At 40.9% G+C, this 15,358-nt stretch overlaps 3 protein-coding genes across 7 annotated transcripts in view; 1 reads left to right on the forward strand and 2 right to left on the reverse strand.

Moving 5' to 3' along the window:
• Nucleotides 1-650: 650 nt before the first annotated feature.
• On the reverse strand, nt 651-5,802 carry LOC109624901 (uncharacterized). Its single transcript, XM_020079825.2, has 10 exons — nt 5,643-5,802; nt 4,660-4,867; nt 3,541-3,722; nt 3,236-3,451; nt 2,546-2,918; nt 2,147-2,280; nt 1,801-2,040; nt 1,415-1,576; nt 999-1,088; nt 651-908 (listed from the first exon to the last, which is right to left on the reverse strand). Exons 1-10 carry the CDS (start codon nt 5,751-5,753, stop codon nt 738-740), a joined length of 1,887 nt encoding a protein of 628 aa, XP_019935384.2. The 5' UTR covers nt 5,754-5,802; the 3' UTR covers nt 651-737.
• A 1,091-nt stretch (nt 5,803-6,893) lies between these two features.
• Nucleotides 6,894-10,850, forward strand: LOC109624947 (uncharacterized). The gene is made up of 7 exons (XM_020079881.2): nt 6,894-7,135; nt 7,236-7,348; nt 7,935-8,031; nt 8,472-8,835; nt 9,116-9,241; nt 9,368-9,498; nt 9,857-10,850. The coding sequence occupies exons 1-7, from the start codon at nt 7,124-7,126 to the stop codon at nt 10,076-10,078; spliced, it is 1,065 nt and encodes a 354-aa protein (XP_019935440.2). The 5' UTR covers nt 6,894-7,123; the 3' UTR covers nt 10,079-10,850.
• Nucleotides 10,851-10,981: 131 nt separating this feature from the next.
• Nucleotides 10,982-15,358, reverse strand: part of ace2 (angiotensin I converting enzyme 2) — a 62,803-nt gene continuing 58,426 nt past the window's right edge. For all 5 annotated transcript variants that reach the window (XM_069525782.1, XM_069525785.1, XM_069525781.1 and 2 more), the window contains 10 exons: nt 14,923-15,149; nt 14,246-14,390; nt 14,008-14,106; nt 13,505-13,627; nt 13,248-13,426; nt 12,965-13,023; nt 12,719-12,816; nt 12,514-12,630; nt 12,049-12,243; nt 10,982-11,965 (listed from right to left, as the gene is read on the reverse strand). In XM_069525782.1, coding sequence (XP_069381883.1) covers nt 11,863-11,965; nt 12,049-12,243; nt 12,514-12,630; nt 12,719-12,816; nt 12,965-13,023; nt 13,248-13,426; nt 13,505-13,627; nt 14,008-14,106; nt 14,246-14,390; nt 14,923-15,149 — 1,345 coding nt within the window. In that variant the 3' untranslated portion in view covers nt 10,982-11,862. The remainder of the gene's footprint in view (nt 11,966-12,048; nt 12,244-12,513; nt 12,631-12,718; nt 12,817-12,964; nt 13,024-13,247; nt 13,427-13,504; nt 13,628-14,007; nt 14,107-14,245; nt 14,391-14,922; nt 15,150-15,358) is intronic.

A 15,358-nucleotide genomic window follows, 5' to 3' on the forward strand; every position in this document is an offset into this window, starting at 1 on the left:
ATCACCAGTGTTTGTTTGTTTGTTTGTAAACAAGATAACACTCAACAGCCGAACAGATTTTCACTGAACATTCTGGAACGAGGTCACTCATGATATTTCACCCATTTTTTTATACGATCAAATGAATACTTCAAACCAAACTTACAGAAAAATGTACATTCGAACATCAATGTGATAAAAACGACCAAAAATAAAGATTTATTTGAATTGTGCTTTGACTTTTATTTTGGTGGGATTTATGACCTGTTATCAGCCCAGTTTCTTTCTTTCATATTTCTACTCTACATGTTTCATAATCGTGTGTAGGTATATTCGGACATGGTGAATGTAAATGCTCTCCTGAGTGCAATTCTAGTTCCGGTGTGGAATCTAACCCTAACCCTACTTTTTGATTTATTTTTAGAAGATAATTCATGATCCAATACAGACTTTAAGTACTTCTTCAAGTTTTCAGTCCAAGATTCAAGTCAAGTTAAAAGGGGGATATGCATAACATTGAAATTCATTCATCCTCGGACCCTATGATTCATAAACATACTCCATACATTTTTATCTTACATTAACTATGCTTTAAACACATCAGGCAAAAGACATTTTCCATCCACTCCAAAAAATACTGATTGGGTCCTTGAGGATGAAAAATAGAAAAATGAGTTTCACAGCATTTAATCAAGGTAGAGTCACTTTCGACGAGTATAACAAAAGAAACTTCAGGTCCTCGAGGCTAAAGAATAAAGTCAGAGCCATAACAGGCCGTGCATTTGTTGAATATATTCTTCAGTTTTAGATTTCTCCCCGCTCAGTTCAGATGCATCTCCACTGTCCGGGTGTCGATGGCGCATGATGTCCTTGGCGATTCTGATGCTGGCAGCCTGTCCACCAGCCAGGTTTAGTGCGTGAGGTCCGACCTGTGTGTGTGGGGGGGGCAATAAAGGCAAGTGATAAGTAAAATAAGCGAGCAGATTGTTGTACATCAAAACACTGTATAGAAGACCCACCTGAAGAGCTGTGTACTGTCCCATCAGATAGAGCGGGCACCCTTCTGCCCACCGTAAGCTCTCTGATATGCACGGCCAACCGTCCATCACCTTCACAGAGGACAAGCCGGACACATTTTATGAATCCATCTTAAATCAAGACAGTAGATCACAAGGCTTGATTTTATGCTCTCGTCATACTTCATGTTTCACCCCCTCTGTTTGCTTGTTGGTTGGTTTGTTTTGTAGTAAGATTACACAAAATCTACTGGACAGAAACTTGCTGGAAGGAAGAACTCATTAAATGTATGTGTGGATCCAGTAACGTTTTCATCATTCTTTTCAACATTTACACTGATTTCCCAAGAAATAATTCTTCTGTTCATCTGTCCATAGATGCATAAATACTACACATATCTAAAAACTATTTAACCCACCTGAATTGGGAATTCCTTCATCACTTCAGAAAGCAACAGATCCTGTTTCACATCAAGTTTGCAGCCGGTGGCGAGCCAGATCATATCTCCAGTCCAGTGGTCCCCTGTGCTGAGGCTCAGACTCCAGGCCTGGCTCCTGTAGCACCAGCTGGCTTCACTCACCTGGACAGGTGGATGATCACATGAATCATTAGATGTTATCTCATCTCTCATGTCACCTGATCGCATCTCATTTCATAACCTCACCTCACTTGTTTTATTTATCTCCGCAGCTATTTATCCACGTGACCTCATCTCATCTAGACTCACCTCATCTCACTTCCACAATCTCATCTCAGTCAGTGCACCCTCACCCTCTACCCGGTGGATTGCATTAGGACTGTTACCTGACAGTAAGTCTTGACGTCCACCTGTCCACTCAGTATGAATGGCTGTAGGTGGACGTAGGCCTCTGGGGTGACGGCCCCTCCCTTCCGTGCCTGGCGAATCATAGCCAGCCGTTTGTGAAGGCTCCGTTCGTTATAGAATTGCCGTAGGTAGGCTTGGCCATCCATTTTGATGCCGTGCTCCACATGAGAGTAACGACCCACCAGGCTCTCCACGTCGCCCACATCAAACTGCTTTAACTGTAAGAGAAACGGTGACGACTGACATGTGTGGCAGAGGTAGACAGGTGTAGCTGCAGTAATTCTGTAAGGTTGGTCTTCATGCAGTGTCACACTGGCACTAGACCTGGAGGTGCTTCCTCATGACCCATGTCACATGGCTGGCACCTTGCTGCAGGGCAATAGAGACGACATGGGCGCTGGTCAGACCTCCACCAACTACCATTACTCTCTGCCCTCTCTGACACACTACACACAGCTCTAGACACACATAGTTCTTGTTAAGTGTTGCAGCAAGGACTGGGAATCAAACAACCACTGAGGTCTTCTGAAACATTAGGTGAAAGCAAATACAACTCAGTTATATGAGGATTCTGGCAAATGTGTAAAGACAACAACTTACAGTATGAAATGATTTTAGTTAGCGATAGCAATTATCCTTACAGCTCCGAGACATATACTAAAAATGGTTAGATTTTCTGAATGGTTGTGATGTCACAGTGTCCTCTGAAGAGATTTGAATTACCTTGAGAGGGAGACGTCTCTGTCTGTTCTTGTTCGTGCTTGGATTTTGGCAGATGGTGCATGAGATGCACTGTGTGCAGCAAACGCTCCTCTGGGTAACTCTCTCCAATGTTTCTCACCCATGAGGGGATGTTCACCATCTGGGCACGTGTTGGTCCTGTTGCCATAACGACCTGGTGAGCTTTTAGGATGATGCCCTCCTGAAGATGGACTTGAAAATACTTCACTCTCTTCCTTGGCCCGTCTCTCGCGGCCTCGCCCTCTGCTCCCCTCTCCTTCATACAGTCATCCTCTTCTTCCTTGTGCTCAACGACAGGGATGATGCACTCCACCGTTCCCTTCACCAGCACTTTGGCCAAGTTGTATCTCTCCACCTGTGTTTAGATTAGACAGAACCAGATTATTGGTTCTCATGCTCAAAAAATATTACAGTCAGTAAATCACTTAAAGAGCAAAGCAACAGATTGTTACTCCATCTCTCAAATACACCCATGGAAGAGCTTTCAATAAAAGACTTGTGTCAGGCAGTCAGAGAGTCACATTAAGACATAAATATTCAAAAGTCTCCTTTCCACCACCAACTGAGGTTACATAAGTTATTCATTGTCTTGTAGAGTAAGGTGTTAATGAAAATGTTGCATAAAATCTAACATTCAAAATACGCACACACACACAAACACACACTGTATACCTGATCTCTAAAGAAGTCCACACTCAGTTTGGTTCCCGGCAGACTGAAGGATAAACTCTTCTTCAGTGTGGAGTTGATGTTCAGTCGTCTCTTCTCCTTCTTGCCAAGTCGCGTGTCATTGAAAAAAGCATTTTCATCCAGAATATAAACCTGGTCTGGGAGACTGTGCAGCTCTGATGAACGATCACACTTTAGAACAAACTCCTGTAGTGCTTTCTGTCAAAGAAAATATACAACATACATGCATATATAACATTAAATATTGTTTCTACTTTAGGAGGGAGTTGATTATGTTTGTTTTCTACCTTGTTGAGAGGGTCTGTGTGCACCAGTGTGTGTGAGCGCAGATGAGGGATGCTGAGAGCTGTGAACTGCCTCTCCCACAGAGCCGTCCACTCCCCATACGAGTCTACCACTCGGAGACTCAGCGGGGGGCGAACCACCCTCTCTGATATCACTGATTCCTCCACTGTCATTCCTGCAGAGACTAATCACAAGGTACAAGTGCACTGATTTATTCCACCACACAAGAAACAAACATCGGTCTGATTTCCTGAGGAGTAACTCGATGACGGAGCATTTATCGATTTATTTTTGCTCTATTTTCTTTGTACACTGAGGTCACCTGGTTCCAGGCATGTGACCCCCCCACATCTCAGATTCATATTCCAACTGGATCAGGATCAGGACATCTCAAACTTCATTTCTGCATCTTATCTCACCAGCAATATGTTTGCATAGACACAAAATCTAGAATTGGAATAGTGATCCAAATTTTGAGGTACTATATCTAGACCTAATAAATCAAAACCTTTTTTATACATATAAAAGACCGACTTGAAAAAATGAAGTGTTAGTAAAAGATGAGCAACACATACAACATTCAGAAAAACTAAATAAAAATAATTTGAGACAAAGTCCAAATGATATGAAATGTTTATCTTATAACAATGACTCGTAATGTCCACACTGTCACTGTCCACTACATTTAGATATGAGGTAATAACTGATGATGGGGACTTGACAGGGACTGACACAAACGTGTTTGACATTTTGTTGCAGGTAAAGATAAAGATTATAATTCACTATAGATTAAGTTGACAATACATTTCTTAAATAATACTAAGACTAAATAGTTTCAGCAGGTAAGCGTCACAAATATATTTGAATAGAGAATATATAGAAAATGTTAATCAGTTTCCTACAGCTCAGGTTCTTTCTTTTTTTGCCCCAAAAATGACTTACTTACTTACAATGATCAATTAATTATCCAAATAGATGCCACGTCATTCTGTCAATGAATCAATGAATTAACTAAATATTTCAGCTTTAAATGCAACTATTATTTGTCCAATTTGTGACTTAGTGTTTAAAGTCAACAGTATAAAATTGTGCCTAACAATTAGGATTCAGTGAGTCTGTACCAGCTGTTGCCTTCCTCTTCTTCTTGCCACCGCAGGATCTGTTTCTGGAAGTTGGTGGGTGTGGCTGAGGCCTCGGAGGGTCCGAGCAGGAGGGGGGGGGCGGTGAGTCATGTCCAGGATCAGGGTCTGAGTCAGGACTCAGTAGCAAACTCGCTAAGGTCAAGGCATGAGGGCCGCCCCCAATTATTAACACATCCACTGTCACCATCTGAAACACACACACACACACACACACACACACACACACACACACACACACACACACACACACACACACACACACACACAGTGTTTAACTACAGTGACAAACAAGCAGGAGAAGGTTATGCTTCTTTCAAAGTCTGTTTGGAGTCAGACTTAGTTCCTTAAACTGACAAACTGTCAGTGATGGGATTAAAACACAGATCGGTCCATCACTTTGGGGTTTTACTCATAACTTTCAGTGAGTTTCCAACATGAGTCAAGACCATAGACTGTATATAAAGAGGTCAAGACCCATGAACCTCCACCCTCTTCTCCACTTCTTCTCTTGCTCTGCATCTCAACTACCTGCTGCACAACAGCGCCCACAAGCTGCTACAACTGTCAACAGCACATTAACACAAGATGAACTCGAAACAAAACATTAAGATATTGTACAACCGTGCTCACCCCTCACCGTGTCACTCTTGAAACTCATGCACGTGAATCGAGCACCCTGATCAATGAATAATTTCCTATAGAGTCTAAAGAGTCAACTGAGCTCTGTGTGGGTTGTTCTTGTAACTTTCCAAAAACTCAAAACTACAGATTTCAATTTCGAACAAGATTGAAACTTGTGTTTTTACAGCGTTGAATCAGTGCGAGAACTGACGTTAGTATTGAATCAGATAAAATACAATGTAGAGGTCAACTTTACTCAAGAATTTCAGCTGCTGATGAAAACGTTTGTCAGCAGTCAGACACAGAATTCATGCAGAACCTCACACAGGGCGTTTCAGTACCTGGTCGAGTTGGATCGTCGGCTCCTGAGACGTTGGAACCGTGGTCGGTGTCTCCACTCTGACAGACAGAAGGGTGCAGAGGTAGACCTGAGCCTTTAGGAATGGTGGCATGTGCCTCTCATGTAACCCAATCCACCTCAGCGTCCACAGATTTAGCCAGGGTTCCCTGACTCAACAGGGGAATCTGGAAATAGCTTCAGTGTGTGTTTGTGTGTGTGAGTGTAAATTTAGCTACACAACTCATGTCAAGATCAAAACAGTAAAGTTGTTACACTGGCACTAGAACTCGTTTCAGTCATGTTTACGCACAAACATATTTATTGTGTGTCCTTTTAGTTTGATCAAATATTCAATGAAATGTGTTTTTCCAGATACAGACACTAGAGGGCCGGGCAGGGGAAGCCCACAGAAAGTCTGGAGGCTCTGACATCTGAGTTCACACAAACAGAACCTGTTCTGTGCATCTTTGCTGTTTCCCCTTGTAAACTTTACTTTACTTACAAGAGAACCACACACCTTTAATTTGTCCTAACAAAGAACTTCTAACCACAATGTCCACTTACTCGTTTTTTAGTTTTTTATATATTTGTCAGGCCTTCAAGCTCAAAATCTATTTTGTCCATGTACAGGAATACCTCACCCTCGGCATAACAGTGGAGCTCAGCAGTTTAGAGGACACAAAAAAAAAACACAAAGTGAGACCACAAAATGCACTAAACTGATCATGGCAGTTTGTGAGGAACTGTTAATCATCCCTTCAATTTGTCATTGGATAAATATTAGTAAAAAGAGGTAAACAGTAAAAATGGATATTGCTCACTCTGTCAAAGAGGAAGTCATTCTCTTCAAGTAGTTCCATGATGATGCAATTCAAAACTGACAGTGGTTGTTATTTCCCTTTTCTGTCTGTTCATAGATGGATGGATGGATGGATGGATGGATGGATGGATGGATGGATGGATGGATAGATAGATAAATAGATAGAGAGAGAGAGAGAGAGAGAGAGAAAGATAGTTAGATAGATGATAGAGCGATAGATAGATACATAAATAGATAGATAGATAGATGGATAGATGGATGGATGGAGTGAAGTGAAGGGGGCAAAGACAAAGGTTCTTGATTGTCCAAAATATTCCAGGCAAAAACTGCCGTCTTATAACATTTTTATATAGAAATCAAAGTAACACGGTAAACAATTAAATAAATAAATAAAACGTCAGTTCATTAGTCAGGCTGTAAAATAACTTTATTAATCCCACTTCTCTTGTTCCTCTAACAAGGTGTGTGACTTTTTTATCTACAATTTCCTCGGCTTCATTCACTTCCTCTTCTGACTCCAGTTCCCTCTGCGGCCCCTTATCCAATACTTCCCCTTCATACAATGCAGAAGCACAGAAACAAGGACGGCTTTAAAAGTCTGCCACCATGACTGCTGCTGGCTTCAACCTTTGGCATCACAAGCACTGAACACATCCGACACCATGGATCAGACTGTGGGTGACAGAATCCAACTACCTCTAACAACAAACGATGTTATTTGTGATGTTAAAGATTTGACTGTGGGAAGTTTGTCTTCTTTCTTCTCATCCTCAGGACTCTTCTGTGAATGGAGGTGTGCTCATCGTCCACCAGGTCCATGAAGGAAAGCACCAGTATGAAGTGGAAAACGTGTACAAGAAACAGATTGGGAAGAAAATGTTTGTCAGGTACAACTCTTTCAATAAAAATACATCCACTCAAATCTAAATGTTCTCACTGACTGACACAGAATTTTTTTTATAGTGAAGAAAATATATCCAGTGTCTCATCGAGCTTTATTTCTTGTATAAGATAAGATAAGACAATCCTCTATTAGTCCCTCAATGGGGAAATTTGCAATATTACAGCAGCAAGAGTCAAAAATAGATAATAATAAGTTACATTACTTACTTGCAATACTTAGGTATATATATTCATATTTTATCATCATACAAAAAATGTTTTAAGAATTCAATAATCATTGTATTTATAACGTGGATCACAGAATGCTCATCTGTGGGGGGTCAAAATAAATGTAGAAAATATTGAAAGATCATAACATCAAATATGGTCCAAAAAACAAAAACTAGGCCGAAGACAACATCAAACTAAAACATAAGGCACTCAGCAGAACATATAATACCATTTTCTAATGACTCATCCTTAATAATTAATACAATTAAATTTCTAATATCGTTAATTAGGCCTGAAACAGTCGGCTGGAAACGCATTTCAACTGTTCTTGTATGTGTCATTTATCACAAACACCTGCAGGAGAGGAGACCGGCTGATGCAGATAAACGGCGTGGACCTGCAGGATCTCCCACCGGAGCAGTTGGCAGAGATGTTAGCTGAGGGGAATCCGATGCTGGTGAGTCCGACGGCTTCTCACCGTCTTCCACACAGATAATCTTCAGTGTGTCTGTTTGAGACTCTCTGTTCCGTTTGAGTCAGGGGTGGCTGAAAACCAAAGCATCTGCATGACGCAGTGTCGCATGAAAGCAATTCTATCAAAGAGTGAAACTCTCCATGTTCACTTGAATTCTATGAGCAAACTTTCTATCGACCTATTCCTCAACTGTACCAATATTTCAAATCATCCATGGTGGTAGGAGATATATTTTAAAACATAAAGCTCAGGATGGTGAATATCTCCACGTTTGAAGGTCTTCTGCTTCCTTGACTGCTCCTTTTTGTTTTATTGTTTAATTTTCTATTGTATTAATTGGCTTCACACAATAATTCATTAATAATTGAGACTACAATTTAAAATACTTTACACCAGTGATCCTCTGTTTTCGGTCTCTTTAGTTGGTGCACAAGCAGAGCAATAAGAAGGAGCACGAGGAGCTGCCCTCCAGCGATGACAACACTTTATATGCTGTCTCTAAGGAATCTAAAATGCTCAGTTTCTGCATGGAGATGAGGAGGGAGGAGGAGAATGAAGTGGTAGAAGAAAGTGAGGAAGTGTGTCCAGGGAAGGATGCTGGTCAAGGTGAAGATATGGAGAACGGGGAGGAGAAGGACATGCTCATCGTTACCATGACGAAAACAAGCATCTCCATAGTGACAGGGCGGGGCTGTGGCAGCGAGAGTTCCTGTGAGGGATGTAATGGGAAAGGATGTAACTTTAACGATGTGGTCATAGTGTCTGAGTCCAGCACAGTGAGTCTTGGTGAGTAAGTTATAGTCTCTCCCCTCCTGTCTCTCCTCTCCTCTCCTCTCCTCTCCTCTCCTCTCCTCTCCTCTCCTCTCCTCTCCTCTCCTCTCCTCTCCTCTCCCCTCCCCTCCCCTCCCCTCCTCTCCTCTCCTCTCCTCTCTCTCCTCTCCTCAAATACAACCAATCATCAAGACAGAGACTTCATGTAAATGTACTAAAACGACAATGTAAAATTACTTTATTACAAGTAAAAGTTGGAGGATGTTCAATTCTAAAAACCCCGTGTCACTTTCAGTTCCAAGAGGAGGCAACAATTTCTGTCAGGTTCAGACAATGAACGCTTCAATCAAACATGTGGCCACCCACAATTACATCAGAACCCTGTGTTCACAGAAATCCCTCTACGCTTCATCTAGTCCAGGTTTGTCTTCCATAGAAGCAACATGCTCCAAAATAATCTCCTGGATGATTTGAGTTTTATTAATTTAATCACAAAAATAATGACAATTTGCTCCGTTGGGGGAACTGTGTGTGTGTGTGTGTTCAGAGAATATGACCATCTACTACTACAAGTCAACCGGGTCTTTCAGAGGAATGCCAGTAGTTCTAAACATCACCGGCTCCAACTGCTTCCTCAGGTGCACCAAGGAGGGAGAGAGGGTGTTTCTGGAAGTGGAGGTAACAGCAAGCAATGATAATAAAGTTCTTTGTATGGACACAATTAAATATATATATTGTAAATATACACAGACAGACAATTTACCCAGACTTGATCCTAAAGATATTAAATATCATAAAATATTCTTGAAAATTTCATGGAATATTTCAGTCTGGACCGTACTCTGTGTTAAGAGAATGACAGCTGAGATTGAATATTTTGGTTTCATGTCTGAGTAGTTAGAATAACCGACATTTAACATTTTCAGGATAGAGTAAAGTGATGTTCAAAGGACATTTTTTGTTTGTTTTAAATGTATTTTTAGTTGATTAAGTTTATTTGGACAATTCTGATACATCCACACTTTTGTCGTTGTAGATGTGCGAAAAACCGACACTGAGACGGATTTCCATGAACGATGAGAGCAAACTGTCCTTCCTCTTCTACATGAGTTCTGACCGGACAGCTTACACCAAGTTTGAGTCTGCGCTGCACCTAGGATGGTTCATTCAAATTGTCAACCCAGACTCAGCAGTGAGAATGGAAACCATGGATGGATGCGAGCAGGACCACACATTCGTCTTCATCATTCAGCAATGATGGGGACGTCTCTGTCTTCTCAGTCAAAACATTGACATTATTCTTTTTACTTGTGTTTTATTGTTTCTTTGTGGATGTAAAAGTTCTGCAAAGTCAAAACGCCCCAAAGTCTGCATAAACAGGAGCTCACACAGATAACCCTGCTGAAGCTGAAGCTGGAAGCTCCTGAAGCTCCTGAAGCAACTGAAGCTCCTGAAGCTCCTGAAGCTCCTGAAGCTCCTGAAGCAACTGAAGCTCCTGAAGCAACTGAAGCTCCTGAAGCTCCTGAAGCTCCTGAAGCGTCTCGTCACTGGTCCACATCATCATGTCATATGACATCATGATATCCAACATTTGCATAATCCCTGTTTAGAGGCTAGTCTGACACGCCCCTCACAAAGCCAGGCAAAGCTAGGGCAGAGGCCGACATTTCCTGTACGCTCAGAAAGTGGTTGACCAATCACAACAGAGTGGGCTAAATCAGGAAGGGGGGGGGGGCCTTAAAGAGACAGCAGCTAAAACCAAGTGTTTCAGACAGAGGCTGAAAGGAGGAGCTGCAGCAATGGACAGTTTGAGGAAAGTGAACATTAGAGCGAGAACTAACTCATATTAAATATATATATCAGCATAATATGCCTCCTTTAAACATACAAAATCATCTCGTGAAAAACATTTGAGGAGCTCTGGTTTGATCCACTGGTCCAATAACAGAAGCAAATGTCACTGTGTGAAATTCTGTAATTGCAGAAGTGAGCAGCTATGAATCATACAATGAAGTGAAGTTGAAAAGAAACAGTGTAATTGTGTGTGTGGTCCAGACTTCAACAAGACTTTTGGTTGTAGGGTAGTGTGTTGTTTTAAGTTAACTTTTTGTGTATCTAAAAAAGATTTATATATATACATATATATATATATTCAAACAGGCAATGTGATAATTGTTTTATTAATTTTGTATTTTCTTATTATATGAACAACTATATACATGAATTGAAATAGAAGCACAAACATAAATAAATTGTTGTACTACATGCACGACCAGGTGAACATCATACATTTAATTTGCAATTTGAAAAGCAGTTCGAACACTTAATGGTATTTCAAAAATCTTTCTTGTTGAACTGCCATTAATTTGACTTACACTGAAAAAATCTGAATTTCCACATCAGAGAGGAAAGAATTAAGGTAGAATATTATAATTATACAAATATAAGGTTCTACAAATCATAAAACTGAAACTACTTTATTTTATTTTATTTCCCTTTATCTTAATTGTATGTACCTTATATTGATGACGTTTTGACTCATTTTGAGCTTAATAAGATAAACAACTTAAATTACATTTTTTGTATAAATCTTTTCTTCTTGCAAACATTCCTGAAATATAACTTAAAATGACCTAAAGTTTTATTTCAGTTATTTTTTACTTTTATTTGTATATTAATTAATTTCGGGTTATTTAATGAACATTAGCAGGAATTTGAAATACAGGAGTAATCTAACCTAAATATACACAAAGAAAATTCTAAAATAGTGCACTACTTGAACTATAGTAAATATGCTAACTTTACTACAATAAGTTGTACTTTTTTTTAACAGGGGTATTAACTGTACAATAACAGTGAGGGTCAAAATTCCAGACAAATAAAACCTTTACACATATTCACATTTTGTTATGTTGTTAAGGGGGAAGTTGATAAAAGAGGGAAAGGCTTTATAAAATCTTTCTATTTCTTATTCTTGGACGGTGACTCTGTGTCCTCTGTAGGTGAGCGCTGAGGAAACCGCTCCCTCTGTCCTGTGTTGAATCAGAATCCAGTTTGGTCATCATCATTGGGCTCATAGGCTTTGTTGACTTGCCCCACGCTGTCTGTGTCGTAGGGATTGTCCACGGCTGACTTTGTAGATTTCCTGCAAACACACAGAGACAAATCACGTCTCAAGGTCGTGCAGGTAAATGTTCCAACATAAACGAGTTTTAAGACTAATCATACCTTCTACGTTGTCTGACACCGGAGATGATGAGATATGTGCCCAAGAGCACCACGGCTCCCATGACCACTCCAAACACCACCAGCCACACCTCCACTGGCTGCTCCACAGGAGGGGCCAGTGTTGCTAGGATACCCTCGAACTCCAGCGTCCTGTCGTCCAATTGGAAGGCGTCGTTGATTCGGCCTCTGGATAACCTGGGATCAATATCACCACAGGTTTATTATTTCACGTCACTATTAAATGTCCAAATTCTTCTGCTACAAATTTGATAAAAGCCGGACTTTTATCAGAGACTTCCTTTAATAGAGCATTTTTCATTTTTGTTAATTTCTCAGATAATAATTCATGGATTGTGATGGAAATTGCAATTTGGTGCTCGCCTCCCCCCCCCCCCCCCCCGAAAATTTGGATCGAGTGAATTTAAATGTGGTTTTTCCTTATTTCCGTATTTCCTGGTGCCTCACCGGATGGCAGCCTCCAAATCACTCTTTGGGATGTACTCAGAGGTATTCACCGGGTTGGTGACCACAATGAAGAAGGAGATCCTCTGAGTCACTTTGTGGGTGAGGACGTTCTCTGACCTGCAGGTGTAAACAGAGAAAAGCCCTCAAACAGATTGAATGAAAGAAAAACAAGTTTTAGTCCCAGGCTGATGTCGTTAATACTGACGTGAAGTCAAGTGTCTGGTTCTTTTGTTGGTAGTACTGCCTCAAAGCGTACGCAATGTTGGCCTTGAACAGGTACAGCTCGTTGTTGTTCCAGGAATACTGAAACACAGTATGGTACATGAACATCTGCCATGATACCAAACACTCTGCAGATCCATTTCAATTACTTTCATTTCATGTGTAATAATCATGTAACCCTACAGTAATAACACGTCAAACAACATTGATAATGATTAATTATACTCACAGCGTCCTCTCCCATGGCAGCCTTCAAACTTACTCGTACTTTGATGGCATATTTCATAACTGTAAATAAATCAAGTCATTTAGTCACATGATATAAATATTCAACATGAAAATCTCAGTGAGTTAAGTCTTCCTTTAACTTCAGAGCCAGTTTCTACCATCTAACCATCAACTCTAACACGTCCAACAGTATAGAAATGAAATGTTTTGTATTAAACAAATATGATGTTACTTCATGGATGGAAAACTAATACTATATTGTGGTATTAATCGTTTGCCCTCACATGGATCTATTGCTGGCTCCCAGCCGACCGTCCTGTTGTGTTTCTGGTTATCTGCCTTCAGCCAATCGTGAAGTTTTGTAAAATAATCCAGCAGGGGCTTGGCGTCCATCTTGACATCGCCAGATATCGTGTGCAAGGCTCTGGTCCAGGACTGGGACCTCCCCAGCTCCAACATGTTCCTGGTGGAAAAACATTGATGATGATGATGATGATAAATTACTGAAGCATATATATAAAAGGAAGGAAGTTGTTCTGACCTCAGTTTGGTTCCTGCTGCGGTAGAACTGGTAATGTCACATGAAGACAAGGGACCCGTGTGACCAGCGGCATCGCACAGCGCTTTTTGGAACTGAAACTGGTAGATGGTTCTCGTGAAGTACCTGTTTTCCCAACCAGTGGCATGCACACACACACACACACACACACACACACGCACACGCACGCACACACACACAGATAAAAAACAAAGAACGTACATTCAAACATCACAATCTGTATAGAAACTATTATTAAATATTTCATCAATGTGATTATTTTTAAAGATTTCTTTGACTCACCTCTAACATACAGTTAATAGAGTGTTTGATGTCTATGATTTCTTTAGAGAAAATATAAATTTTTCTCTCTCACACAGAAAAATCCAGAGAGGGGGCTGGAGTCAGGGGTTACACTTTAATATTTATGGAGTGTTATCCTAAAACACAGAGTTATGTGTCATATTTTTGGAGTTAGGTGTATTGTATATGTATTGTTATGTTACCTGATGAAGGAGTAGTCTCCAGACACATGGAACAGAGCAGGAGGGTCACAGTAAGTCTCATCTCTCGGCACCGGCTCCACCACCCCCACCATCTCCCTCCTGTTAAAAAACAGAGTCAGCCCTGAAGCAGACCGATGCCGAGTTCACGCAACATGAAATTTGACTTTACTCGTCTGCACCGTGTCCACTTTACACATTTAAAAACAAGAGGATTGTTTACAGATCGCTCTCTGCTTACTTCATCTCCCACCACCGCTGCATCCATTCGTCCTTGGAGATGTTCCCTGCGAACACCTGCCACCTCCACTCCTCCAGCATGTAGGTGAACGGCAGTGTGGCCACGATGGTGAGCGCCTGTTTGAGCAGGAAGTTGATCTCTGTTTCTGCAAGGATGAAGAGTTCAACACAGAATGAGAGCTGGATGAAGAGATGTATGCTTTCTAAATGTCATTTCTAAGCTCTGTCTAAAAAGGAAACAGGAATAGATTTTTTCCTGTGATGTTCCATGAGCGTCCTGCAGAGAAATTAGTGGTGCAGGTCCTGACCTTTCTTCTTTTTTTTAAATTGTGAGATTGGATGTTTTTTGATATTTTCCCAGAATAATTCATTGATCTTGATGAAATTATTATGAGTGTGAGAAATTGGGTGCACCTTGACTGAATTTAAGGGGACTGCTGGGGCCTAGTATGTGCTCTACAAAGTGCCTTTAGTTTTTAGGTTGAAAACAGCTGCCTGCTGCTGGAAACATGCTGAAAGTTGCATGAAAAAGCTCCTCACATTTGAGTCTGTGATTATTCTCTGTGGGTTCACTTCACTATTTATAAAACTTTTGATTATAGCAGCTTTAATGTTTTGGAGAACCGAGGTTTCTTTGGTTCAATTACAGTCTGTATTTTCTACATCTCTCAATTTTACCTTCATCATAAATGAAGTCAGCAGGCAGGAGGTCCAGGCTCAGCAGGTGTTTGGGCGTTGCAGCCGAGAGGGACATGATTTCTCCGACGGCCTCGTGGAAACCTTCGTTGGCTCCGTCCCTCAGGAGGTAGGACAGGTGGCGGTAAGCCATCTGGTATTGGTTGTGGCCCATCTCGTGGTGCACGGTGAGGAAGTTGTCCATGTTGACCTCGGTGCACATTTTGATCCTGAACACATCACGGGAGAAGCGTTGATGTCAGCGGTTTTGTTGTCTGATGCAGACATGTCATGATACCATATCAGATCTACTGTACCAATAAAACACCCTCAATAACATGTTAGTGATGAGTCACATTCACCAATCGCCCAATCAAATCAAATAGATTAAGTTCCTGTCTGTGGACTCAGGTGAAGTAACAAGGTTTCATGCAGAATA

The sequence above is a fragment of the Paralichthys olivaceus genome, chromosome 1 (genome assembly GCF_024713975.1).
Source record: "Paralichthys olivaceus isolate ysfri-2021 chromosome 1, ASM2471397v2, whole genome shotgun sequence".
Taxonomy (NCBI): domain Eukaryota; kingdom Metazoa; phylum Chordata; class Actinopteri; order Pleuronectiformes; family Paralichthyidae; genus Paralichthys; species Paralichthys olivaceus.

Coding starts and splice junctions, on each gene's coding strand:
- LOC109624901 (XM_020079825.2), bottom strand. CDS start 5,753: ATGCCACCATTCCTAAAGGCTCAGGTCTACCTCTGCACCCTTCTGTCT. Junction 2,281..2,545: donor AGAGACGTCTCCCTCTCAAG/GTAATTCAAATC, acceptor ATGTGTGTCTAG/AGCTGTGTGTAGTGTGTCAG. Junction 2,041..2,146: donor TCATGAGGAAGCACCTCCAG/GTCTAGTGCCAG, acceptor TTTCTCTTACAG/TTAAAGCAGTTTGATGTGGG.
- LOC109624947 (XM_020079881.2), top strand. Junction 8,836..9,115: donor GTCCAGCACAGTGAGTCTTG/GTGAGTAAGTTA, acceptor TGTCACTTTCAG/TTCCAAGAGGAGGCAACAAT. Junction 9,499..9,856: donor GGGTGTTTCTGGAAGTGGAG/GTAACAGCAAGC, acceptor TTGTCGTTGTAG/ATGTGCGAAAAACCGACACT.